The 27,613-nt window shown below is 34.9% G+C and overlaps 1 protein-coding gene across 11 annotated transcripts in view; it reads left to right on the top strand.

The window, feature by feature from the left end:
* Positions 1 to 27,613, top strand: part of MYCBP2 (MYC binding protein 2) — a 262,122-nt gene that overhangs the window by 79,220 nt on the left and 155,289 nt on the right. For 10 of the 11 annotated variants that reach the window (XM_028106119.2, XM_028106122.2, XM_028106118.2 and 7 more), the window contains 4 exons: positions 6,101 to 6,208; positions 13,080 to 13,199; positions 14,484 to 14,565; positions 22,257 to 22,374. In XM_028106119.2, coding sequence (XP_027961920.1) covers positions 6,101 to 6,208; positions 13,080 to 13,199; positions 14,484 to 14,565; positions 22,257 to 22,374 — 428 coding nt within the window. The remainder of the gene's footprint in view (positions 1 to 6,100; positions 6,209 to 13,079; positions 13,200 to 14,483; positions 14,566 to 22,256; positions 22,375 to 27,613) is intronic. The other variant, XM_028106120.2, reaches the window with a different exon arrangement.

Here is a 27,613-nt window from a genome sequence, read left to right as displayed (position 1 = left end):
GTCTTGTCTTTATTTTTTGGTTGAGCTCTTTCTTACACATTTTTTTCATTACACATTTTTTCATTTTTGTTCAAACACAGTATATAGTAAAATATGTAGTAAATGTCTTGATGGGTTAGGATCTTCATTACGAATCATAATTATGGCATTCGTTACCTTATGTGATACTGAAATTTGTGCATATTAGAACCATGTCCTTGCTTTGCACAGTTGCCATCATTACTATGGAATTGTGCAGTGAGGACATGTTACAATATGCATGTTTCATTTAACACAGTACAATGCAAAGAGAAGCCTGTTTGTACATTTTGTTTTGTAAAAATACTTCTAAATAAGAATTTTAACTATGTACCCATTTTTAAAAGTCAGACTGTAGATTCTTATTCAGTGACTTTAGGAAATTCTTATACCATGTTAAATAATTGAAAACCAGTATGGTGATATGACACTTTTATCATATTATCTTTATATTCTTTCCCAGTACTCCATTGCTAGCAATTTTATAAGAAAACACAATAAAATGTACACAGAGATATATCCACACTTGCATAGGGAAAAAACTAGAAAGGTAAATACCAAAATGCTAGTAGTGATTTTTCCTGAAAAGTGAGTTTATAGGTGATTTTTATTTTGTTCTTTATAATGTGTTTCTAAATAATCTCCAATATGTGTATTACTTTATAAACGAAATAAGAGTTATGTTTTTAAAACTTAAGTCATTGTTTCTTGAAAAAATAAAGACGAGTTCTAAGGCATTTATACTTTACCTTTGCTTTTTAAAAAATATTTTTATGTTAATTGGATGGAGGAATGCCTTTTAAGTGGGGCACTTTTCATTATGGTAGGACAGTGGTTCTCAAAGTGGTCTCAAGGGAACCAGCATCACTGAGCACTTGTTACAGTTGCCTGTTCTCAGGCCCTACCTCAGACCCTCTGAATCAGAAATTCAGTGAGCAGAGCCCAGCAAACTCTTGTTTGAACAAGCCTACCAGGTAATTCTGGTGGTGCTAAAATGTGAGAACTGCTGCTCCCGGTCAGGGATGTTCAGAGTTGCTTCTGTGCACCTTCTACAGCAGAATACCTGGGCTTGCGTCCGAATTTCTGCATTCTGTTAAAGAGCTAGGGAGAATTGTTTGCCTTGTTTTGTCTTAATGAGGAAGACAAAACAAAATAAAATAAATTTTTAGTATTCCAACTGCCACACATACCTGTATTTTTTTTCTTAGCCTCTTCTTGGTACTTTTTAGATATTAACAGTTTAGTGATAAGTTAGTAATTATACTCATTAATAATTGGCTTTTACCTCTGTTGAAATTTCAGAACTTCAGGATTAGATTATATCAAATTATTTTACTTGATTTATCTGTCTTATCCTATTTATCAAGTTTGTGTTGTTTCAAAGTTGATCAGAATTTTAGGACCTAGTCCTTGTATTAAAGCTTTGCTCAGTCTCAGGCCTACTTATGTAATTTAGCTGCAGCTGTTTATGACACAGACTTATATAATGGAATGTGCTGTTGAAAACTGAAAGAACAGTGTTATTACTGCATTTTTATTAATTTGGCACTTAGTCTTTAAATTTTTTATATTATTCTTTTAGGTAATGTTTTTCTTAAATGTATATTCTTAGGTACCAGTGTATTCATTTACATATTTTATTTCAGTGACATTTGTGATCAATTTTAGCTTTTTAGGTAATACAAGGTTGGTTGATGTTTAAATTCTCTGAGTCTTATATTAACTTTATAGGTGAAATGCTTGTTCAGTGGAATTTTTAAGTAGAACTCTCTTAACTCCTCAGAACTACTGGGTGATTGTATCAATAATCTTATCTTTGTATTCCTTTTCAGTGCTCTCTTGTAAGGAGAACTAAGGTCAAATAATGTTGGCTACTTCTCTTTCTTTTCCCTTAAATGTCATCAAACTTTCATAATTGGGAGCTGTAGATGCGGTGAGCTTATGCCCTGGCTTGCTTGGGAAGTCGCATTTTATATTGACTCTCCAGGCCCTTTTCCTCTCAGTAGTTTCACTTGGATAATAGGTTCTGTGGTTAGTGAAGCCATGTGGCATGGCAGTCAGCACAACTTCTGAAGTTAGGCTTTGGTTCAGACCCTGGCTTCTTAACTGTTACTGGGGATGTATGATCCTGGAATTTAACCACTCTGAACCTCGCTTTTCTTAACCTTTAAAATGAGGATTACATGCAATGTAATAAGATAACCACTGGTAGAATTTTGGTGTACTTTCTTCCAATTTTTTTCTATTGTATACTTTTTGTTGAGTTATCTTATTTCATACTGTGATATATATTGGTGTCCTGTTTTTTTCCCTTTGATATTATATCAGAAGAAAATTTTTGTGCTTTATTGCAGTGCCGTTTTAAAGTAATATGGGAATTCTCTTTATTTTCTAATCACGTTTTACACATTTCCAGTTGTATCACTGACAGTTCTGTTTCACGTATTTGGTTAATGTGATAGTATATACATTTTTTTTATCTTGCTTAAATTTTTTTCCTAACCTTCCCATTCTTTCTACCAAGCAAATGAGGTTTAATCTAATTGGTATACTTCCATATCTTACTCCATTATAATATATCTACACATATATCTACTATGCTGATATCTACACATGTATAGGCAAGTGTTTATTTACAAAGTGGCATTGTATTAGAGATACAGTTCTTTGCAGCATCTTTTTCTCATTTTACATCATGAAGACACACTTAATTAGTAAATATTGGTCTACTACATTATATTTAAGAGCTATATAGTATATTGTAATGTGGCTGTACTGCAGTTTATTCAACTATTATTTTGTTGATGGACATTTAGGTTATTCAAGTTTTTGTGGGTTTTTCTACAATAAATATTTTTAAACTTATAGCCATATTGGAGTTTTTGTTTATATAGTAGAGCTTCCAAGAAATAGAATATCTGGGCCAGAGAGTGTTTATATTTTAAATTTTAACAGATATTTCAAATTGTTTTTGAAATGTTACAGGAGTTTATCTTCTCCAGACTAATATCTGAGAGTGATGTTTTCTTCTAGCATCATATGTATTGTTCTTCTTAATTTTTATAAAATATGATGAAGTGTTACCTCATTGCTGATTTAAAGAGCACAAAAGCATTTTCTGTGTAAAAAACCTACATAAAGATTTCTTGGGGTGCTTGGGTGGCTCAGTCAGTTAAGCATCTGACTCTTGATTTCGGACCAGGTCATGATCTCAGTGTTGTGGGATTGAGCCCTGCATCAGGCTAGCACTCATTGGGAAGTCTGTTTGAGAGTCTCTTTCCCTGTCCCTCTCCCTCTGCCCCTCCCCCTGCTCATGTGCTCATGCTCTCTCTCTCCCTCAAATAAATAAATAGATCTAAAAAAAAATTTCTCTACTGCCTCATCTCTTTTTACTCTTTTTCCTGTTCCCTATGCCTGTTTTTCCCCCCATATCTGTGAACCTTTGTAGTACTACTACCTCTTTAAGTCTTAGCTTATGTGGTATTTTCTCTTCTTGTACCCCAAAACTCCCTACATTCCCACTCTTAAGGTTTGCTGGCTGCCCCTTCGGTGTGCTTAATTTTCTCATAGCACACAGTCATAATTTCTTGTTGAGTTGTGTGTAAACTCTCCCTCCCTCCCCTCCCCACATTAGACTGCGAGCTTCTGAAAGCAGAGATGGTGTCTTGTTTTTCCAAGAGTTCCCAGGACCAAGTGTAGTGCCTGAAATTGGTCAGTACTTAATACGTCTTTGTTGACTAATTGAAAACATTTCACGGACGTCTCAACACCTCTACAATAAAGTTTCATGGTAGAAAAGGACTGTAATTATCTGTTTTTCATATGTAGCTCCAGACTCATTTCCTGCCACTTTCTGTTTCATAACCCTGCATTCCATCCATTTCGGCTATGTGTGTTTTTAATGACTATACAATATTGTTTAATCTCTGCTTGCTTTCATAAATCCTGTTTCTTTTGCCTGGAATGCCCTCTCTTTCCTTCTTTCTCTTGGCAAACTTTTTCTTATTCTTTCACCCAAGTAGAATGATCACTTTTCATCCTTCAGGGTGTGTACAGATTTCCTTTATAACATTCATCACAACATATTGCAACTCTTACTTGTTTTATTTCTGTCTTCCCTATTGGACTAAATTCTAATGAGATCTGTGTCTTTGTCATAATATACATGTACCTGGTGTGTGTTACATTAAAGATAAAAAATGGCAAATAAGTGAATGACTGAACTATGTTTATAAGAAAAATTGTTTTAGTCCATGGGACTTGAATATTTTAGAACCTGATAGCCTGATATAAGTGGTGATTTAAATTGAGCTCAGATGGTATACTTTCTAGGCATGATTGCCTGTGGGCCTTCTAAATTTTTATATCAAGAGACCCTAAAAAGATTGAATTTAGTGAGAAGCTAAATAACTATGAATATTATGGGTATAATATTTTTATAGGAAGAAATAATATCCCAAGCAGACCATAGAAATCAGAAAAGAGTACTGTAACTTAATATTACTGTTATTTTGATATTTACAGTTCTTTGGGGGTAGTTGGAAAGTGTCTCATGCTTTTTAGAGTGGTTTATATTAATTGAAAAAAAAATGCATGTTGAAATAAGACATTTTGTTCATATTTATCTAATCTTAGCTTGAAAATAATTGGTACTGCATTACTAGGAAATAATATTTAATTTTTCTGTTAACTTTAAATTAGCATATTTCTATCTGTAGTAATCATAGACTATGTTATTCTTGGTTTTTCATAGAATTGGTGATGCCTGCATTTTTTATTTATATCTCAAGGCATAATTAAAATATGTTTTTCCTACCCATTTTTTAATATTTAATGAAGGGTACTTTGGTGTTGAATTTGCATTTGTCAAATTTTATTATAAGGCAGTAGTTTTATTTTGTTCCATTGTTAGAAAAATTAATTATAGCTGAAGTGGTATAGAGAATCATGAAAAAACTGGCTTTAATTAAAAACATTCAGTGCTTATGTACTGTCAATTCCCTTTTCAAATTTGGTAACTTCTTAATGGCAAATTTAGAGTGTTTTGAAATTTGCAGGCATTTTTGATGTTGCTCAAATTCAAGGAAGGGATAGTTCAATTCTATAAGAAAAGAACTGAAATTTTAAGATATAACTTAAAGTTTCCCTTTTTAAGCTAAGTGATAGTAGGGAAAAGCAAATTATAATTTTTATTGAAATTAATTTTGCTATTGATTTTTTCTTGAATATAAGTGGAAATAACTGTAATCTATGTGAATGTGCATTTGTATATGTGTGTGTATGTACATAGTGGAGCTTCAGAAAGAAATTATTTTATCAGAGAATTGTTAATGTTCCAAAAATGTTACTTGGATTAGATTACCCTCTTCAGTATCAATACCTTGTTTCTGATTTTGTATATGTTGTTACAGAAATCACATTTAAACTTAGATTTATTCTTTTTAGAAAATTAAATATAACTTCTATAGTCCTGTCCTCATAAAGTAGTGATTTTATATATATTCATGTCCATGAATGTGTGTCCATATGTGTATATGTCTATATCATATCATAGTAATTTTTGGTTTTGTTTTGTTTTTTGCTGTCTTGTTTTCCTACTTGTATGGCAGAATGTAGTTGAGTCAATAACATTTATCTTGGTTTTGTAGCAAGACTGATGTGGATATTAAATCTTGAAGACCTTAAAATTTAATTATTAATTTAAAAATTATTTTGTTATTTTAATAGGAAATATATTGTCTTCTATTAATGGTTTACTAAGTTTGAATATATATGATATTAAAAATATTTGTAAGATGATTTGTTTTAATTGAACTTTCTGATTATGTTCTTGAGACTGTTAGTAACTATGTGATAATTTTATGAGTTAAAAGGAATTTTACTTTATCACCTATAGTTCAGATATTAAAACTTGTGTGTGGAATGGGGGTGGGGGATTAACGTGGGGGAACTGGGAGAAAAGTATAATGTCTAAAACAGTAAAGAATAAATTTCCATGCTTTTTAGTTTGAATTATTTTTATTCATTGTAGTGTTTTCATTTTGTGAGCTTTTCTATGCACATACAAAATGTTTCTCCTCAGGCCCCCTTGTATTTGCTGGTCCTATTTTTATGAACCATCGAGAACAGGCTCTAGCCAGACTCAGATCCCATCCAGCTCAGCTAAAGCATAAACGGGACAAGCACAAAGGTATTTGGTCTTCCTTATCAATTAGGTGGGATACTTCCCCAGTTTCTTCCACTCATTTGAATTTTGTCTCTGGGAAAATGCACAAACCTAATTCTTCTACTTTGCTTCTATCATTATATAGCCTGAGGAGAAAGAACATGCTGAAAGATGTACTGTTTGTCAGTGACTGTCAGTCTCATTTCTTTTTATTTGTTAACTTTAACGAAGAAGGCATTTTGCAGTGTATCTTTTTCTTTTCCATTTCTTTTCAAATTTCATAAAGCTGAGGGAAGGTAGAAAATACTGCTTTCTGTTCTTTATCCTTTATTATTTGCTCTTAGATGTCTGCTATCTGACATTTTATAGTCCTTTTTTAAAAAAATGCTTTAGAATTAACAAAATTACTAAATTCAGTGTATAAAGTGATAATGAGTTGTTTGCTATTATACTTTTCCATTGTTTTAATATTAAAGTTTATATACACAACACACACAAATTACTTGGTATTTGAGGGTTAAATGCTGATAGGTGTAAGCAAGGACTGTTCTAGTCCTCGAAAAGTGTCAGAGGTCTAGACAAGTCCGTGAGTTGACTAAGAATCTATTTCTGTCTAGTTCTTTGAGATCTCACAGCTCTGGATTAATTAGAAATATTCCTAAAGCAAGCTTATTTTCTTTTAAACTACAGCTATGAGTAAACTAAGATCGGGAAAGAATTTAATGCAGAAAATTTATAAATTTATATATAAATTCTGCCTTGAATCCTGGCATGTGAAGCAGGGACTCTTTGACAAGTATAACTTTCAGTTGCTGCTTTCTTAAATGCTCAGGATATACCCCACAAAATAGACTATAGTTTTAAACACATACATTCCATATGGACAAATTAACCTGTTTTGTGTCTTACTTTTCTTTTGCTGCAGAACTGTTACAGACTAATTTTATTTTTAAACTTTCATATGCAATGTATTAAAATTAACTTTATTTACATTTGCCTCTATCAGCTTATCAGTTTGCCACTCAAAGCAAAGCCACAAAACAAAACAAAAACCCCTGTTATTAGTCAAAGCACTGGTGGGGCACTATTTAAGATACATTCCACAGAAATAAAAATAGAGAATATTTTAAATCTAATGTGATTAGCCATAGGAAAAATTTGTGATTGCTTTATTTACTGAGTGCCCTAATAATGCTATAAATATTTAAATCTAAGGAACGATATTTGGGGTATACTATATGTAAATTATTTAATTGCCAGAATCTCTGATCTCATATTTTATACTATGCCACTATTAGGATAGATTTTCTCAGTGTCTTTTTTTACTCCCATTTAATAGAAAGTGGAATTTTTCCAGTACTTTACCTGAGGTTAAATGTTCACATTTCATGAAACAGTTTAAAACTTTTTCAGCTCCATGTTAGTATCTTATGGCCAAATATCCTAATTTTTTGCAGAATTTGAAAATGAAATGCTAAATGAAGACTAGGGTTACAAATTTAAAACAGACTTTTCACAGTGTCTTCATTGAGTAGCTGCAAAAGTTAATCAACAGTAACTAGCCTCACTGCTATCTTATCTACCACAGGTTTATCTTATAACAAGACTGCGTTTTTGTAGCAACCTCTTTAGAAGGACTTACTTGTGGTATTACAGTATACAGCCAGTTGTGTGTGTGTATATGTGTTTTTATCAGGTTTTATAGAGGGAAACAGTTTCATCTCCTTACCACCAAAATGAATTTAAAGTGTAAGTAAGTAATATTTTATCAAATGGTGCTCTATTTTATATAGAGTATTAACTTACCACTCACTAATTGCTGTACACCCACAAATTCTCTCTCCCTGTTCCCTTTGCATTCACTGTCCCTGTCATTTAATCATCTTGCCTTGCACTGCTTTTGCTCTTGCTATATATAATCACGGTCTTTAATAAATTTTTCCTACGTATGTTTCTCTCTTTTTTTCTTACCCTGGTTGTCTTCCACTGAGAAATTTACTATATTAATTGCTGTGTTCTGTCTTACATTTAATTACACTGGAGGTACAAATTGTAGGATGGTAATAGTTAAAATTGTCTCCACTATAACTTTTTTGTGGGCGTGTGTGGAGGGTAAGAACTGTGGGTTTATTGTTCACAGGAGTGGGTTCTAAGATGGAAAGTTGGAAAGCTTCTGGCTAATTGGAGAGAATTCAGAGGTCATAGAATCCATCCTGTTACAGGCAAAATCTGACTAGAGGCAAACTATATAAGTCTCAGTTAATAAGTATAGCATCTAATCCATAAAACATATAGTAAGTTTTTTAGAAATGTAACCACAGACTGTATTTCAAACAGATAAGTGGATTAACATTTGTTTCAGCTGTTCAGTGCCTTACATAGAAAAAGATTTTGATGTAGTACTCCTGGTTAGGAACATCTGAATTGCTCTGGAGACAGTCCTGAAATCTGGCTTGGAGTGACTAATGTGAAAGCCCGAAGGCTCACTGATAAAGATCTGTGTGTATTTTACACCTATTTTCTGTTTAGAAATGGTGTGGTGTAATGGAAATATTAGAGCCTTTGGAATTAGGCCTCAGTTTTAGTCCCAAATTTGTCATTTTTTAGAACTATGTGGCTGTTCATAAATTTCATAATCTCTTAGGCTTCAGTTTTCCTTTTTTTAAAAAATAAGAATGATAATTCCTAACTGATTATGTTGATATGAAGATTAAATTAAGATATATATGTATTTGTATATACATATATATTCTTTGAATTTTTGCTTTCTCTTTTAGAATTATCCAAAAGGCACAAAATTTGAGATTTGTTAAATATGTAATTAGTTTATTTTTACAAAAGGTTTAAGATGTCAGCCATTTGGTGTTTGTAAAATACATGAGCCTTGTTTTTTTAATTATGTTATGTTAATCACCATACATTACATCATTAGTTTTTGGTGTAGCGTTCCATGATCCATTGTTTGCGTATAACACCCAGTGCTCCATGCAGAACGTGCCCTCTTTAATACCCATCACCAGGCTAACCCATTCCCTCACCCCCCTCCCCTCTAGAACCCTCAGTTTGTTTCTCAGAGTCCATAGTCTCTCATGGTTCGTCTCCCCCTCCGATTTCCCCCCTTCATTCTTCCCTTCCTGCTATCTTCTTCTTTTTTTTTTTTTAACATATAATGTATTATTTGTTTCAGAGGTACAGGTCTGTGATCCAACAGTCTTACTCAATTCACAGCGCTCACCATAGCACATACCCTCCCCAGTGTCTGTCACCCAGCCCCCCATCCCTCCCACCCCCCACCACTCCAGCAACCCTCAGTTTGTTTCCTGAGATTAAGAATTCCTCCTATCAGTGAGGTCATATGATACATGTCTTTCTCTATTGACTTATTTTACTCAGCATAATACCCTCCAGTTCCATCTACGTCATTGAGCCTTGTTTTTGATCAAACTTCAAAGTTGCCCTACTACTTATTACTAGGGCTGGTTACTTAACCCTTCTAAGCCTTGGTTTTCCCAGCTGCAAAGCAGAGTAACAATACTGGTATCATCAGATTATTGTATTGATTTTAAAAAGCAACAATAGTGAATATTGATTGAGCACTTTTTATATATTATTTCACTTAATCCTCATGAGGACCTTGTGAAGTAATGTCTATTATTGCTATTTTATAGATGGGAAAGCAAAAGCTTTAAGAAGGTCCAGTGTCCAGTTGTCTTACAGCTAGCAAATAGGAGAGCCAGAATTCCAATTCAAGTCTCTTAGTCTTCAATGCCCCAAAGCACTTCTCCACTGTACTATTTAAATTTTCACAGTGTTTAGCATAAAGTAAGTGCATAGCTAATTGTATTTGATAAGTGCTTTGCTGTTTTCTTTTAGTCATTTTGCTCAACGTACTCACTGTGTTCTGTGATACATTTTGTGATATGCATGACTATAAGATTACCCAGGAAAGTGTAAATTTAAGTAAAGATTAAAATTAAAAGTTAGAGTCCTTTAGATATTGAATCTTCTTTTCTCTATCTGTGTACACAAATATGCATAAATAGTGTAGCATATATATATATACAATATTTTAGGTATCTGTCAAAGCTATTATAGTTTCATTATCACATATGTATGAACACACTTATATTAGGGGAAAATGCAGATATGCTTATACCTAAATGGCCAATTATAAGAATATTCAGACCTAATTATTTTTCCTGCAAATCTGAGATTAACTTTGTTGCTGCTCATTATCACTTTACTGAATAACGAGCTTGAGCAGAATTAATCCTGCTGAGTTTCACTTGCTGATTCTTGAATTGACACTGAATTTTTGGCTATGAATCAGGTACCTTTTTTTTTTCTTTGATAACCTGTAAATTTCTAAACTGTTAGAAGTATACTTGATCTTTTAAACTGACATCAAATACTAGATACAGATACATATTTTTTAAAATTCTTCCACTACTGCTGATAATGATCAAGAACTTTATCCCTGTTTTTTTTTCTTTTACTTGTTATGTTTTCACCATCTGTAATAATTGAGAGATTATTTTATATAATTAGATATAGGTTTGTTTAGATGAACTTGAACAAAATGTTTCCAGTATTATTTTTACCTTTAAATAATAACTAATACTTTTTTAATCACTATGATTTTAATTAGTAAATTACTAGGTTTTTGGTTTTTTTCTCCTTCCCTGATGCTATACCTCTGTTGTGGGATTTGTATCTATATTAATCTCTGACTCATGGGAGAGGGCAAAATGCTAAACTCAAAGGTAAAAACTTCTAATTAAGCATCAATACATCTATATAAAGTGGAATGATACTTGTAATATTGAATTTAGCTAAGTCTGACAAAATCATGTGAACACTGTTTTCTCTGTTAGATTTGGTTTTAATAATTAGATATTTTTACCAATTGAGATAAAGCTATAAAATTTCTATACATCTGTCATCTTTAGTTTTTAAACAATACTTATTCCTTTTTGTATAGGCCCTTATTTATATTAACCATTCCACTGTCTTTCCAAGATGAGGAGTCTCTGAAGAAAGATTATATTTCATTTTGGATGGAGTTAAACAAAGTGTTGTTATTTTTTTTCTTTTTAGGCCATTCATTCTTGCAGATTTAATTTGGCAAACCCACATTAGATAATTTAGCAAAAGAGGAATCCTGTTCTTTATCCTATTATAGTAAAACCTCTCACTAATTCAGAATTTATTATACTTCAGATGCAGTATTTGTGATCTTTTTTGAGTAAAAAAATCAAAGTAATTTCTTCCTCTGAATTTTCAGGGTCATACTTATAAGGGGAAACCTGTCTAAAACACTAGCTTTTCAAACCAAGGGCTCAAGAAATGAAGGATTCCTTCAACGTGCCTTCAACCTCTGGGTCCAGCAATTAATTCTTGTATGTTAAAGGACTTTTATGTTTATGGTACATTTTTATGTAATATAGGCCTATTTTGAATTATAATGTAGGTAACCACATTTTATTTATTGTAGCATTTAATCTATACTCTGTACTGCTTGTGAAGGTATGAGAACTGAATTTTTATCTAAATGTTTTATGATTAAGACTTTCTCAGTAAGTCATATGGGCCAACCCATTCTATGTTATTCCGAATTAGTGAGGTTTTACTGTCCTAGTGTTATAAAGAGTTTAAAGATTTTTGAAATAATAGAAAGTTAGTTATAAAAAGGGAACTCATAATTTAGGCCATCTTGTCTTACCTGGATTATTACTAAAGGTTAGAAATATTATATAAAAAAGAAAGGGTAACATTGAACATAAAAGGATTTGATGTTTTTCTGTCTAGCATTCTAAAATGGTCAATAAAAATTCAGATGTAATTAAAATGTGTAGATCCACATGTGTATCTGCATATTATACACACTTGTTTAGAGTTGCTATACCACATGAGAGTGGCTTAGACTAGTTGACCTTTTAAAATTCCTTCCAGATTTACATTTATTCCATGTGCAAGGAATTTGAATCTTGATGATACAGAGGTCATATGTTAGTGATGTATAGTTTTAGATTAGGAAAAATGAGTTGTCTCCCTTATTTACACATTCCAAACTAAAGTTTTATATTCTGGAATGTGGATTTTATTTTATGGTCAGAATGCCAGAATATTCAAAGTCAAATGTAAAAAGTAGGGGTGGAGGAAAATGCTTGAAGCAAGTTGAAGGGGGGAAATTATAAAAAGAAGGGGGGAAGAAAGAAGAACTGAAACAGAAAGGTTTGGTTGAGAGTAGTGTTTGGGGGCCAGAAGAAGACCACAAAGTAGAATGGCTGAGGGCACGGTGGGACAGGAAAGGTGAACAAGAGCCAGCCATTGGATTACAGTATATTGGATAAAGCTCTTTGGTCTTTATACATTTTTTAAAGTTCAATTGAGTGTAACAATACTGATGGATAGGGTAGCCTTTCTGAGATGTATATGGGAAATCTAAGTCATTTGCAACTCAAATGGGAATTTTTTTTTTTAAGTGGCTGGTACTAACACTATCACTGAGTTAAAAATAATTGTTAAATGACTTTGCATGCAGTTATTTTTATGCAAACTAAATTTTCCCATGTAAACTATTTAGGATTTTGTTTTTTGTATAATTTAATGACCCATTTACATTACATAACTGACTAGCTTAATAGTTTTTATCCATAACCAAATCCTTTCTCTGTTTTTATTGATTTAGTGATATTTGCAAACAGAAATATATAGTATATCTTTCCAAAATTGCTTCTTTGCAGGTAGATTCTTGATCTATCACTTCTAACAGCTGCAGATTCTTCTTGCTTATTTCTCTTAACATTTTTCTCTTGGTCTTCCATAGTAAACTGATTTAAAGTTTTATTTTGAAGATGAATAATGGCTTAATCACAAATTATGACACTTACAGATGGAAGTGGAGAACGAGGAGAAAAAGATGCCAGCAAAATCACAACATATCCTCCAGGCTCTGTGCGATTTGACTGTGAGCTTCGGGCAGTACAAGTCAGCTGTGGATTTCACCATTCAGGTAGCAGCTGGAACTTTAGGGTATAACTGCATTTTTACAATTGTGCTAAATAACGTATTTGTTTAGTTTTGACAAATGTAGTCTATTAAGTATGTGTTAAAAGCTGTAGTATGGCAATTTCTCTCCAATCTGTAAAAGCTTTGTATTTGTTACAGAATCTCTTTTTAAAAACTGTGGCATGATAGAATAGGTATTTGTCTGGAAATCTGGTTTTTAATTTGTCTTCTGATGGACTTATTTTATAATTCAATTAAGGAAACTCCTGAAGATGAAATAATCCCTAAAATCCCTTTGCACTCTAGGATTCTGCGATTTTTATCACCCGGTCTCATATTTTGCTACTGTTCAATGAAAAATGTGTATCAACAAATTTCTTTTCTTAAAATGTAGAAAATAATTAAATTCTTAGTAAATTATTGGCATTTGACCTATATAGTGTAGGTTGTACTATTCAACTGTTATAAAAATAAAAAATGTTAAATTCTTTCTTTGGTACTAAATGTATTTCCTTATTTTGATAAGGCATTGACAGATATTAAGGTTCTAACATTCACTGAAGTTGTGCATAAATTGTACAGAGCTCAAACCCGTGTGCTACCTATATGATTATCCTAGATATGAGAGAACATTATTTTCTATGGAATTTTCTACTCATTATTGAAAAGGTTTTACAGTTGGCCCAAACTGGTATCTTATTAAATATTAATATTGTTAAAGGGTATTTATAAGAATTTTAATGTATTATGAACTAAAATTATATTATCTTACTAAATATAAATTGCCTGTGATTCAATTACCCTTTTTTTTTTTTAAGTTTTTATTTTAATCATCTGGTGCTCACATGACTGGTGCACTCCTTAACCTCCATCACCTACGTCACCCATCCTCCCACCCACCTCCCCTCTGGTGACCATCAGTTGGTTCTCTGTGGTTAAGAATCTGTTTCTTGGTTTGTCTCTCTCAATCTCTTTTTTTTCCCCTTTGCTCATTTGTTTTGTTTCTTAAATTCTACATATGAGTGAAATCATATAGTATTTGTCTTTCTCTGACTTTCTTTTATTCTCTAAATCCATCCATGTTGTTGCAAATGGCAAGATTTCATTCTTTTTTATGGCTGAATAATATTACATTGTATATATGTATGCTACATATTCTTTATCCATTGATGTCAATTACCCATTTTAATGGCTCTAAATTTTAAATAGTATTATACTGCTTTCAGAATTGTTACGATAGAAATATAAAATGCATATAATTTAAAAAAGCTGTGTATTTTGGTTTCAGTGGTTTTAATGGAAAATGGAGATGTCTATACGTTTGGATATGGGCAGCATGGGCAACTAGGACATGGAGATGTCAATTCCAGGTACTCTGACTTGAAGATACTGTTTTGTTTTGCTTTCTTTTTCTTTTTTCTTTCTAAATATATATTTCTACACTTGAAATTGTGTTTATACCACTGTTTTGTAAAGTGTAGCCCATAAATTATTGGTGGATCTTGATTTTGTGGTTGAGTGCTTTTGTGAGGATGGATTATTTTGTGGTTTCAGAAGAAAAGTTGATTTACATTTTATACATTTAAAATATAAGATTAACTATGATTATCACAAAATCCTACCATATTCTTAATAATTACTGTTTTTTTAAAGGCTGTTCATGGCAATAGAAAAGACAGTGAATATCCCAAATTGCATTTTTTAAAGTCAGCAATGGATTCATTCATATTCCTTGATGTTGTCTGTTTTGAAATTTTGGTCTAATATTAACATGAAATCATGGAAGCATTTGAATAATTTTTAAACAAAACCTGTGGTCTCTCAGAGAAAACTATTTGACTTAATCCGGAATAGTGAAGAACTAATTGTGGTGGAGGCTACCAGACATCGCCTCATACTCATTCTTCCCTACTTCATTTAGGAGTAGAGTTTTAGTTGGTGACATGACCATGCAGCTAAAGACTTCGTTTTCCTGCCTCCATTGCTGCAGAGTATGGCCATGTGAATTAAAATGATTTGTGTTTTGGAACCATGCTCCTCTCCTTCCTTCCCAGCTTGCTACCTGGAATCCATGTCGATACAGCAATCATAAATTGGAAACCATGTATTGAGATTGGCAGAGCTACAAGATAGAAATAGTCTGAGTCCCTGACACCGTAGAACTGCCACATTGGCTCCTTACAAGTGGACGCTTAGCTGAGAGAGAAATAAACTTCTATCTTGTTTAAGTCCCTGTTAACTTTGGCTTTCCTAAAACAGCTGAATCCATTTCCTGCTTAGTGTAGTAGTGAGAATGCTTTTGGCCAAAAGTATAGAAAATCCATCTTTATTAGTTCAGGACTTGAAGAAGAAGTTCTAAGACAGGATGTGATGTGCAAAGGATTCATTGGGAGAAAGCTCCTGTGGAAGTTAAAAGCGAAAAGAGCAGGAATAAGCAGGGAAAACTGTCAGACACAATGCACAGGTCACAGGTCTGACCCCTGAGAGAGGAAGGAAGGAAGAAGGTTAGAGTAGGAAGTGTCTAAAGTGAAGTGTGGTTCTGAGAGAGTTTCAGGCAGGCAGTGGGGTGTCCTCAAGCTGAGGTTGCCTTTGGAGGAGCCCCAAATTGGGCAGGATGGTCCAGCTCAGACATAGGCTGGCAGCAACCTAGAGGAAGAATGGCCGCATGGATCCAAAGGGACAGCATCTAAGGCTGTCAGTCAGCTATGCTCCCTAAAGTAGTGTGTCAGAGATCTGAGTGATCCACATATATGGCTGCCTCACCATTGAAACCAGCCTTATTGATCAAGTCTGGAGATAGGTACGGCAGCTTTAGGCCAGACTTGACTTACTAATTCATTTCGCCATAAGAACCTTCTTTTGTGAATCTCTGTTCTGCCTCATTCTCCCTTGTAGTCATAAGATACCTACCAGAATCAACTGGGTGTATATGGTTTCTCTTTTACATACAGTGAATTACTCTAGTCATTAAATAAAATCCAGGATTTTCACTTTGTTCTGAAACCACCCCATTACTCTGGTAGGGATGCAGTTATTGCCATTTATATGGTAAAGACCAGTGATTCTTAATCCTGGCTGCATATTGGAATTACCTAGGGAACCTCAGAAATCCTATGCCTGGATTCTACCTCTAGAATTTCTGAGAAGTGTATGTTGGGAGGTGGGGGTGGGGTGGAGGTGGATGGAGGCAGCAAGGGCAGTGCTGGATAGGTTCAAGAGTTTTTCCTAAAAGCTGTCCATACTCTAATGTGCATCAGGATTAAGAACCACTCACTGTCCCTTGAGGGCAGGGTCAGACCCATTTGCAGTGCATACAAAATGGGTATGAAATGGAATGTCCTAGTTACTTTGATGAATGTTATTGCTAATGAGAAGAGATGACTAAGGAACCATTAAGTTGAATTTCTCACTAAAAATATAGTGTAGCATACATCTGATATTCTTGTCAAGAGATTTGTAAAGCTATCACAATCTTTTTCCTTTTATTTAAGTGTTTTATTTTAATACTAGTTAGTTAACAAAAGCTATCACAATCTTAATGACAAATATTATGCTTGGAAAGAGAACAAAAGGTCTTTGGCAGTTAGTTTATCAAGTATCACTGGATATGACATTTGGATATTGGATGTTGGACATGATAAAATATCAATGTCTTGCAGGGTTGAGCAGTTACAGTCAGGTGTTAGAAGGCAACAGATATTTTGCTTTATAGTGGAATGACATCGGTGATATGCAGAGACTGAGTCAGGGTTGTAATTTGTATGGGGAAGAATTTGGCAACTTTTCTGTTTTTCACTGAGGCTCATGACACAGGAGAAGAGGGTTTATCATCATCTTCATTATCATCAGCATCATCATTGTTGCTGTTATTGATTACTTTGTAGTCATGGCATAAGCTGAGAAAAGTGCATTACGGTTAGGCATGATGGACCATCAATTGTGTGCAACAAGGGGGCGCTTCTTCACAAGTCGTACTTTGTACTTAGATGCCATTCCACAGAAAGTAATTGGCAAAACACCATATTTCATGGTCTCTCCTGAGTGGGAGGGAAATAGTGAAAATCATGATTATAATCAAGTCACAGCTCTGCGGTAACTGCAATACGAAGAACGATCAGCGTAGGCACAAGATTCTGCTACACTACATTGAGGTGTAATGGCTGTTGAAAGAGAAGTGCTCTTGTCAGCTTTTAAAATAAAGAGGTTACCTAAAAACACTGTCTCGTTGACCTGATTATATCAGTGAGCACCATCCCTTAATTTGCAGTAACTTGCTCAGGTGATGATATCATAACAGTATGGTGAGTATTTTGAATAGCTGGAATTTATCATCTTCACAAAAATATAATTGGTTTAAATTATTAAAAAGATTTCAGGGTTTCTTAAGAAGATTAAACTCTGGTGGAGTTTGCTTTAACTGCTCAAAGTTGTTCTTTTCCCACAGGTACATTTCCATTCCTGGTTCCATTGAGTTGTAACTGGAAGGTTGTAGCATGTGGTGTGGGGAGAGTAAACTGGGTAACCCAGTGAAATAATGCTTACACACTATGCCTGGTGTGCTAAATAGAAATTAGCCAAAACCGTTTCTGTTGTAACCACTCTGGTTACCCTTTTTGTCTTGACCTATGTGGGACTTGGAAGGCAGGACACAGGAACTGTGGTACTAATTCAGAAACGAATTGGCCATGTATGTGGAAGAACAGCCCCAGGAGGAACAGAGCCCCTCTAGCATACATGTTAACTACCACAAAGACATTTAATAGATATTTAGTTAAAGGGGGTGGTTGGGGGCTATTTTTAAAAGTTTGTAGTAATCAAGTGCTTTTAACTGGAATTTAATGTGTGGTTAATGGAAGGTCAGTATTGAAGTGTGCATGGTGGCAGAGATTAACAAAATGTAACTGATGGTCGCCTTACTTAATGTGTCATCTTGGCAGAATGACTGAGTTCATTCTCTGGTTTGGGTCCTGATTCTATCACCTGGTGCCCGTGTATTACCTTGGCCAAGTTGTTTAACTTTTCTTTGTCTCCGTTTCTTCCTCTGTTTAACTGGAGTAAGTATATTTTCCTCTGAAGGTTCTTGTGAGAATTCAGGGTGATCATGCCTGTCACTTAGCACAGGGCCTAGTCCACAGTAAGTGCTCAGTGATGTTAGCTGCTGCTTTTTAAAGTGAATGTCAGAAAGCTTGTGAGGGCTTCTGTATATTCTTATGACATGAGTCTACTAACCCTCTTTTTGGTTTGTTTATTTTGTTCAGTATGCTTCTGTATGTCTGAATTCCACTTTTTTTTTTTTTACCATTTTCAGTAAACCTTAACCTGGATGTTGGCAAAGAGATTATATAGTTTAGATGCTTTTATTCTCTGTTATCCAGTAGAATTTTTATCATTCTTATAGTGTTTTTGAGTTTTTTCTTTTTCTTGCTAGACTATCTTCATTCTGCATTAATATATTACCTAATCATAGTATCTGGAACCATTTAGAGAAGGTTGAAATCTTTGCTTCATCTCTTACCAACTATATAACTGCAATTTACTAGGCCTTACTTTAAATATCCCATAGGATTGTTGAAGAATTAATGCAGTGTATGTAAAATGCCTAGTGTGCACACATGCGTGCAAACATACACATGTAGTTTTTCTTTCCCGTTCTTCCTGTGTAGTCAAAATAATTTAATAAATGGGCTCACTAATATTATGGAAAGGGTTCAAAGACTGTATTAGAAAGTCTGCCACCAGCTCTTGGGAAAGTGCTTGAAGCTCTTCAGATCTACCCATAGAGTTATTTTAATAATCAGTGATAGTTTACATGAAAGTGCTTTGCAAACTAGGGACAAGTGAACTGTTATAAGAATGTTCCCTTTGTTCTTTGCTACTGGACATTTAGAGAGCAGTAGTTCACCATATAGCCCTTGGGGCAGTTGTTTTTTTGTCACAACTTCCTGTAGCTCAGAGTTGAAAACCGTTTACCTTTCACTACTATTCTTGGTCATATTACTCCATCCACAAGTTAAAAAACTACTGCTCTTTTGAGGCGGGGCCGTTGGGCTTGACTCCCCTTTTTTTACTTACCATTCACTCAGTTGCCTTTCATTGATCTAAAATTTCGTATCTGTTTCACAGTGTTTTCTGACTCAGAGTCTTGTCACACTCATGAGTGACTTTTTTCTCCTTGTCAGTGGTCCCATACAATATACTTATCTTGACACCTTCTATCTAGTAAATTTTACTTCCACATTCATGATAGTTATCTTGGATCCATCTTCGATCCAGCACAGCTCCAGCTCTGAATTCTTAAGTTTAAACACCTCATAATCTGATGATAATTTCTTTTTCTGTTACTTAGCTTTACTTTACTTGGCCTTTAACTTTATCAGTGCTTCATTCCCCATTGCCCTTTACATTTTTACTCTCTTCTACCTTTTTTTACTTTATTTTCTTCCCAAGTTAGAGATTGTTATTTATTCTCTTCACCTATACTCTCACCAGTAACCTCAGTTTTCTTTCCCTCTTGATCTCAGTGCTAGGGCATGGCACTTCCAGCATGGATCAATCTATCTGTGTTTTCCATGTCTAACTTAGGCTTCTGGAAAAAAGTAAATCACTGTATGTGTGCAGATTGTTACCTGACTTCCAGATTCAACCAGGGCTTCTATAATGGGCAATCATTGTTCTGCTTTGTGGTTTTGAACTATTTGGTTTAACACTTCTTGAGAATTTGATGAAAGATGGGGTCTGTCTTCAGAACAGTAGATATAAGAATATACGCGTAAAGGTTGGCTTACAAATTTAGAAGGTTCACAGATCTCCTGAAGCTCACTCATAGACTTCCTAGAAGCCTTTGAATCTTAGTTAAAAACTCCTGGTCTACGTATTTATTTGTTCCATTCACCACCATCCCTTTTCTGTAATCTTCAGATCCTCTGCTTTACCCATTTCCTCCTTCTATTCCATCACAGCAAAAATAAAAACCATTAGGTGGGAAATTCTTCAACCCACCAACTCTACAAACCTATCTGCATCCATACTACTTCTTTTGCTCCTTTTTCATGTTACTTTGAAAGAGGGACCTGTTCTCATCCATGTTATGAAGCCTACCTACCTTTTCCTTAGGGATCTTGCCCTGTTTCTCTTCTCCTCTCTAAACTGTATCTTTAGCCTTTTTATCTCCACTCATGCTTTTAAACGTATATAAATCTCTATCATCTTAAAAGGAACAAAGCCTCCTTGAGCTTCATTTTCCCTTTAGCTGTTGGTTCTCCTTTATTTTTCTTTTTTGTGTGGAGATTCTTGAAGGGGTTTTTGCATAGTCTCTGACCCCACTGTTAACTCTTCATCTGCTAGTTTTGTGCCTGTTTTCCACCAAAGAGACCTTTTTCTTATTAAATCGAGGGGTCATTTGTATGTGTATCTAGAGTATTTAGCATGTACAGTATTTCCCCCTTCTTGAAACCTTCTCTTCTGCTAACTGTCTTCATACCACATTTTTCCCAGAGGTCATTCTTCCTCTTTGTTATGTCTGGGATTGCTGTGAGCTCTTCCTCTGTCCATACCTGACGTGTTAGAAGAAACATAATAAAAATTAAGATCTCTTCTTTGCTCTGATTGTCTTCCTAGATCTCATTCATTTTCATGGCTTAAGTGAATGTTACCACCATCTACCTTGTTGCTTAAGCAAAATACCTTCCTGCCCCATATCGGTCACCTGCCAAGTCTAGTCAGTTCTGTTCCTTACAGCTATCAAATTCATTCATTTCTTTGAATTCATACTGTTTTTTGTTCAGGTCTTCATCATAACTCCCCAGATTATTGCAAGATTTTCATAACTAGGTTTCCAGGTACTATTCATTGCAGCCTGAATAACCATTAGAAAATATATTTTATGTAATTTTTTAAAAATTTAAATTATGGGGCGCCTGGATGGCTCAGTCGATCTGACTCTTGATTTCACCTCAGGTCATGATCTCAGGGTCATGAGATCAAGCCCTGCGTCAGGCTCCGCACTGAGCATGGAGCCTGCTTAGGATTCTGTCTCCTTCTCCCTTTACCCCTCCTGCCTGCTCGTGCTGTCTCTCTTTCTCTCTAAATAAAAAAAATTAAATTTTAAAAAGTTTAAAGTATCTGAATTGTCTCTAAAACAGAGCTCTCCTATTATGTGTCTACTATTTCTACAGTGATTATTCTAATTACAGATAATGATTATTAAAAGTGGTTAATAAATGCTTAATAAAGTCATACAAGGATGGATACAATGAATGTAAGGATGTCCTTTATTGTAATAGTTACCATTTACTCAGTGTTAAATGTGTGCTAGACGTTGATCCAAGCACTTGACATATATGAACTTCTCTATTGTTCATAGGAACCCTACGGGGTAGGTACTGTTTAATATTATCCTCTATGTTATAGAAGAGAAAACTAAAATACAAGAAGGATGAGTACCTTGCTCACAGTCTTGGTCACTGCTGTTGTGTGGTGGAGCCAGGGTTTACACCCAGGCAGTCTAGCTCTAGAGTTTGAGCATCCAGTCACTGCTCTAGTGCCGCTCGCCATACTGTATTCTGATTTCATTAACCACTATGTTAAAATCTAGAATTATAGCTCAGTTAAAAAGCTAGAAAAAATTATATAGAATTGATTGTTTTGTATAGCTCCTGGATTGAATTCCTGTTAAAGCAGCGTATGATTTTTATTTCATCTAATAAATATTTATAGAGATCTCTAACATGCCATTGCTATAAAAGGTAAATTTTTTTCCTTTTAAAACAAAGGTAGCACCAGTCTTTCAGAAAAAATAAAAATTATGTGTCCGCAAGTAGGGTAGTAAATTCAGGAAATCTTTAATAATCTCTTTAAAGTTAGTGATAATGTCTTTTTCATTTTTGTATTATCGGGCACCTAGGATGAAGGCAGGCATATAGTATCTCAATAATATTTACTAAATATACTAGTAGTGCCTTTTATCTCTTCTACTCCTTATTGCAATGTTTATTTATTGCTTTTTATTTCGGTTGAGTCTTGTAAGAAATTGACTTAATTTTTTTTTTTTTTTTTAACCTAGGGGATGTCCCACTCTTGTTCAAGCTTTGCCAGGCCCTAGCACACAAGTAACTGCAGGCAGCAACCACACGGCAGTACTTTTAATGGATGGACAGGTCTTCACATTTGGAAGTTTTTCTGTAAGGAATTTTTTAAGCATTAATAGTATTGCACTGTACCATTGCCTTACAATTTGTCTGTGTCAGCTATTTTTCCTGGTTTCAGTGAAATTCTTGTGTTATAATTATTGCATATGCATATTTCCTATCATCCAGCACGCACAAGACCTGAATGACATTACTGTGAAATAATTATCTTCTCTAGTGTAGTATTAGGATTTATTAAATTTAACAGCAGTGTTAAAATTTGACATGCTTATTCCAGGTCAAAATCCTTTAAGCATTCAGTAGAGTTATTCTGTCATTTAAAAACATATTTCCCAAGTAGCTTGCAAAGATTCATTTTTAACATATAGAACTGTTTCTAATTTAGAACTTCCTAAAAGCCTGGTTTTCTTATAGATTTGTTTAAAATTATAGTTTCCTTTTTCCTCTCCCTCTCTCTTTGTCTCTGTCTGCTTGCCTGTTTTGTTCTCTTTCTGCCAAAGCTTGAAAAGACTGAAAATGCTCTGAGAATTTTGTATAGTTTGGGCGTGGTAGAGATCAAGGAAAAGCCCCATAAGACTGTGCTAATAAGCCTATACCATCTCTGATGTGGGTAACTACTCAGAACTCCATAACCTAAGTCTCTGGGATGTAATTTGCAACTATTGATTTTTTAAAAAATGTAAATGTGAACTTTAAGAAAAAATCTTTTATTTGGAAATGCTTTTAAACCACAGAAAGATTGCAAAAAGTAAGAATAGTACATAGAACACCTATATACTCTTTTTTAATTCATTTTATTTTTTTATTGTGTTTATGTTAATCGCCATACATTACATCATTAGTTTTTGATGCAGTGTTCCATGATTCATTGTTTGCATATAACACCCAGTGCTCCATGCAGAACGTGCCCTCCTTAATACCCATCACCAGGCTAACCCATCCTCCCACCCCCCACTTCTAGAACCCTCAGTTTGTTTTTCAGAGTCCATCGTCTCTCATGGTTCATCTCCCCCTCCGATTTCCCGCCCTTCAATCTTCCCCTCCTGCTATCTTCTTTTTTTTTAACATATAATGTATTATTTGTTTCAGAGGTACAGATCTGTGATTCAACAGTCTTGCACAATTCACAGTGCTCGCCATAGCACATACCCTCCCCAAAGTCTATCACCTAGCCACCCCATCCCTCCCACCCCCCACCTATATACTCTTGAACCAGCTTCACCTATTGGTAACATTTTGATTTGCTTTATCACTTGCACATGCTCTTCTTCTCTCTTAAGCACTGTGTGTGTGTGTGTGTGTGTGTGTGTGTGTGTGTGTGTGTGTAAAGCATATTTTTTCCTGAATCCTTTAAAAATAACTTTGCATATATCATGATCCTTTATTCCTGAATACTTCAGTTTATATTTTTTTGATTGATCCAATAATTATTTTTTGGCATTTTTTGTCTCCTCCAATCTAAGATCAGGTATTGCATCTGATTGTCATGTCTCTTTAGTCTCCTTTAATCTGTACCATTTCCACACCTTTTCTTTGTCTATTATGATGACATTGACATTTTTGAAGAGTATGGTACTTTGGGTTTTTTTAAATAAAATGGTCCTCATTTTTGTTTCTCTGATATTTCCTCATGTTTAGATTTAGGTTGTATATTTGAGGCCAAAATACTATGTAAGTGATGTTGTGTTCTCCTCAGGCATCACATCTGAAGGTACAAAATGCCCACCTGGAAAATGTCTGATTTTTCTACTGCATAATTAGTATTTTTTCTCTTGAAACTAATAAGCAGTTTATGGGTTGACTCTTTTAATAAGACAGTTTTAAGGTACCTGCTTCTCATACAATTTCCCCCTAGATTTAGGTTCCCATTCTTGCCTAAACCAGTCTTTACTATTAACGACTGCAAAATGATGATTTTCTAACTCCAGCACCCCCTCACATTTAACAGTTGGCCCTTTGCATTTTATTGTAAGCAGGAGCCCTTCTTTTTCATTTGGTTTGTTTGGTACAGACCCATGTATTTTTATTTTCCTCATTACTGTCCATAATTATTTGGGTGTGTAGATTGTCTCAGATTTCATGGATCAGAGTCCCTTTGAGCTGGCTCCTGTGTTCTTATGACATGCCCCTTCATTTTGGGGGTACTTCCTTACTTCCTGGCAAAACAAGTTCTTCCAGGCTTCTCTGTGTCAGTCCTAGAATCAGCCGTTTCTCCAAGAACACGGGTTCTTTTTAGTGGGGAATAGTTTTAGACACTGATGGAGCACTAAGCGTGTTCATTGCAGTGGGGTGTCTCTGTACCCGCAGTACACATATGTATGCATACCTGTACGTATTTTAGAAATCGTAAGCCCACACCAGTACCTCTACTTCCAATCTGTCCCCACAGGGGTCTTTCTTACCTTGACCCATTCCGTGTTTGTTTCCTTTCTTCCACAATAAGAATTCTGGCTTCTAACAATATGAGTACATTTATTTCTCATTCACTCAGTCCTGAAATATGCGTAAAATAGTTTTATATTTGCTTTTCCCACACCACTATGAAAACAAACTCACTAAAAGGAGTTCAGGATTTGTCTGTCACTCTCACCTGTGTTCTTCCCCACAGCTGACGGCATATAGTCAGATACTGTGTTCATAAGTTACTTGGGTGCTCTCCCCCACCCCATTTCAGTGGAATTATGTTATTCCTTTGGAATAGAATTAGATTCATCTGTTTCAGTTTGCCTTTTTTTAATTAAAAAAAAACTTTAGTTAATAGTCATAAGAATAGGTACAAATAACAGATTCTTCGTGAAGAACAGCTACAGCCAGTGATCACCCTTCTCCCCCTTGTCCCTGAAAACAAGCCCTTTTACAGGTCTGTTTGTCTCACCCTGTCCTGGGTCAGGGGGTCATCTCTGTAAAGTGAGTAAGATCTAATGTCAGGGGTTAAGGGAGAGAGATGCCCTTTTGGCACGGAGATTACTTCGGCCTGGAACGATGAATGAGGCTCCCTAGGGTTGCCAAAGGGAGGGCAGATTCAGAGGACTGTTACACAGTGGTGTTCCTCTTCTCCCTGTGGTAACAGACTTCCTAGCCATTCCGGGGAAGACACTGGTTAAAATGCTGACGTCTGGCATGTCGTGTCCTCTTTGAGCTCTCAGACTTCTAAGGAAAGGGGCTTCTGGTCCAGTGCACTGTTTCAGTTTGCTTTTAGTTCTAGGATCCCTCCTTTCGTGCCCTTAGATATAATTTTATTTCTTTGAATATGTAGAACATTAATATGTTTCCAAAAGTTAAAGTTACACAAAAATAGTGTACTCAGTCAAGTGTCATCTCCTCCCATATCCCCTTTACTCCATGCTTGTAAGTAATGAACTTCGTTGTTTTCCAGTTTATCCTTCCTGTGTGTGTTGTATAGATGTACACACATACAATTATTTCCCTTTATTTTTCAAAAGGTAGCATTTTATATATGCTCTTCTGCATTTTGCCCTTATCACTTTACTGTATCTCCTAGAAATCATTCTGTGAGAGTTCGTAGAGATCTTCCTTACTCTTTTTTTTATATCTGCATAGTACCCTTGTGCATATATACTATAGGTTATTTAGTTTCTTATGCGTGGACATAGTTTCCAATATTTTGCAAGTACTTTACAATATTTTGCAATGAAAGCAGTAAATACTGTTAGAGGTGTACCTTTGAGGTAAATTTCTAGAAGTAAGATGTCTGGGTTGAAGGTTAGTGCCTATGCAGTTTTGTGGGATATTAACAATTCCCTTTATTTTTGCATTCTCACCAGCAATGGTTGAAAATGCCTGTTTCTCCACAGCCTTGTCAACAGAACATGCTGTCATACCTTTTAATTTGTGTCAGTCTCATGGGTGAGCAATGGTCCTGCACACTTTGAAGCCTTTTTCCTGTAGCTGGTGCTATGAACCTTCATTTCATATTTTGACATTAAGGGTTAGATTTTCTCTTTGGGAGACGATTTTACCAGTGCTTTTTCTAAGTCCTCCATACTCCACTGTTCTCCTTCATAAGCCACCCTTTTGCACTCTTCACTCCCTCTAGCTTGCAGTGGCAGGTCCAGGGTGAAGACTGTTGGAATTTGGTTTCTTCCTCTGCTTACAGGTGACTTAAAGGTCATCGGATCTGCTGTTTCCTAAACTGCTGAAGGCTTGAGTCATGCGTGGTTTTCTTTGCCCTATGTGTTGGTTTTATGTTGTTTTGGGGAAGAATGTGAATGGTAATATTTGAAATCAGACAACCATTTTTGTCCTCTACCCGCAGAAGTCCTAGTTGTGAACTTCTATGAATTTAACTATGGCTTATGTATAACTACATTCTGAATCCCATGGTGCTGTCCAGTCATCTGTTGTATTTTTGTACTGCTTTTCTGTACATTAGTTGGTTGATAGGGAATAGATATTTATTTCAGTAGACAGTGACAAATAGACTTATTTTTCTTCTAAAAGCATAATATATCCTTGAATATGACATACTTTGCTCACTGTTCACATTTTTTATGCCTTTTTTTTTTTTTTTGGTCAAAAAATAAAGATAGACGTTGAAAGAAGCTGAGAATTAACATATTAACATCGAAATTTTGGGTTTCTTCTCTGTGTGGTTGCCACATTTTTCCTCCCTGGTTCAGCCCAGTGCTTAAAGCTCTGTGCTTTTGCAGTCACTTTGTGGCTGTATTTTCTTGCTGTGGTATTGAAGGAGTGATAGAATGCCTTAGAAACCCAATAGTTGGGTGAGAATTAACCAGGCTATTTGCAGTGCTCCAGTGTTCTTCAGGTTTTTTGCTAATGATTTCTCATTCCTAGGACTTGCAGATGACCCTGGATGCCATGAGACAGCATTTTCCACCCTCCAGAGGGCTTTTGGAAGGGGAGTGCTTTGGTGGGAGGGCAAGCTCCTGAACCAGGGGTGGATGTATGTTTACCCATCTACCATCAGCCTTTTTTTATAGCTACTACTAGCTTAGTAATGAGAGACTTGCTGTTGTTTTTTAAATTAAACTCTTACCTAACCTACTACCTATAGACAGCCATAGTTTTTAAGTGAGTTAACAATTATTTGCTTAAGATATCATACCTTACCATTGGTTATGCTGTTTATCTTGAAACATAAATAACTTAGTAACACATGATCATGTGTAAAAAATGTAATTTTCTAATTGTATTCACAGTTGTAGTATGCATTATTTTGGCCTTTACCCAGATATTTTCAGACTGTGTGATTTTAGTAGTGACTTTCTATCATCTTAAGTACTATCAACTT

Source organism: Eumetopias jubatus, unplaced genomic scaffold, assembly GCF_037043125.1.
Source record: "Eumetopias jubatus isolate StellerSeaLion01/CBP00866 unplaced genomic scaffold, mEumJub1_p1.0 scaffold_3, whole genome shotgun sequence".
Classification (NCBI taxonomy): domain Eukaryota; kingdom Metazoa; phylum Chordata; class Mammalia; order Carnivora; family Otariidae; genus Eumetopias; species Eumetopias jubatus.
This window is presented reverse-complemented; position numbering and strand designations above follow the sequence as displayed.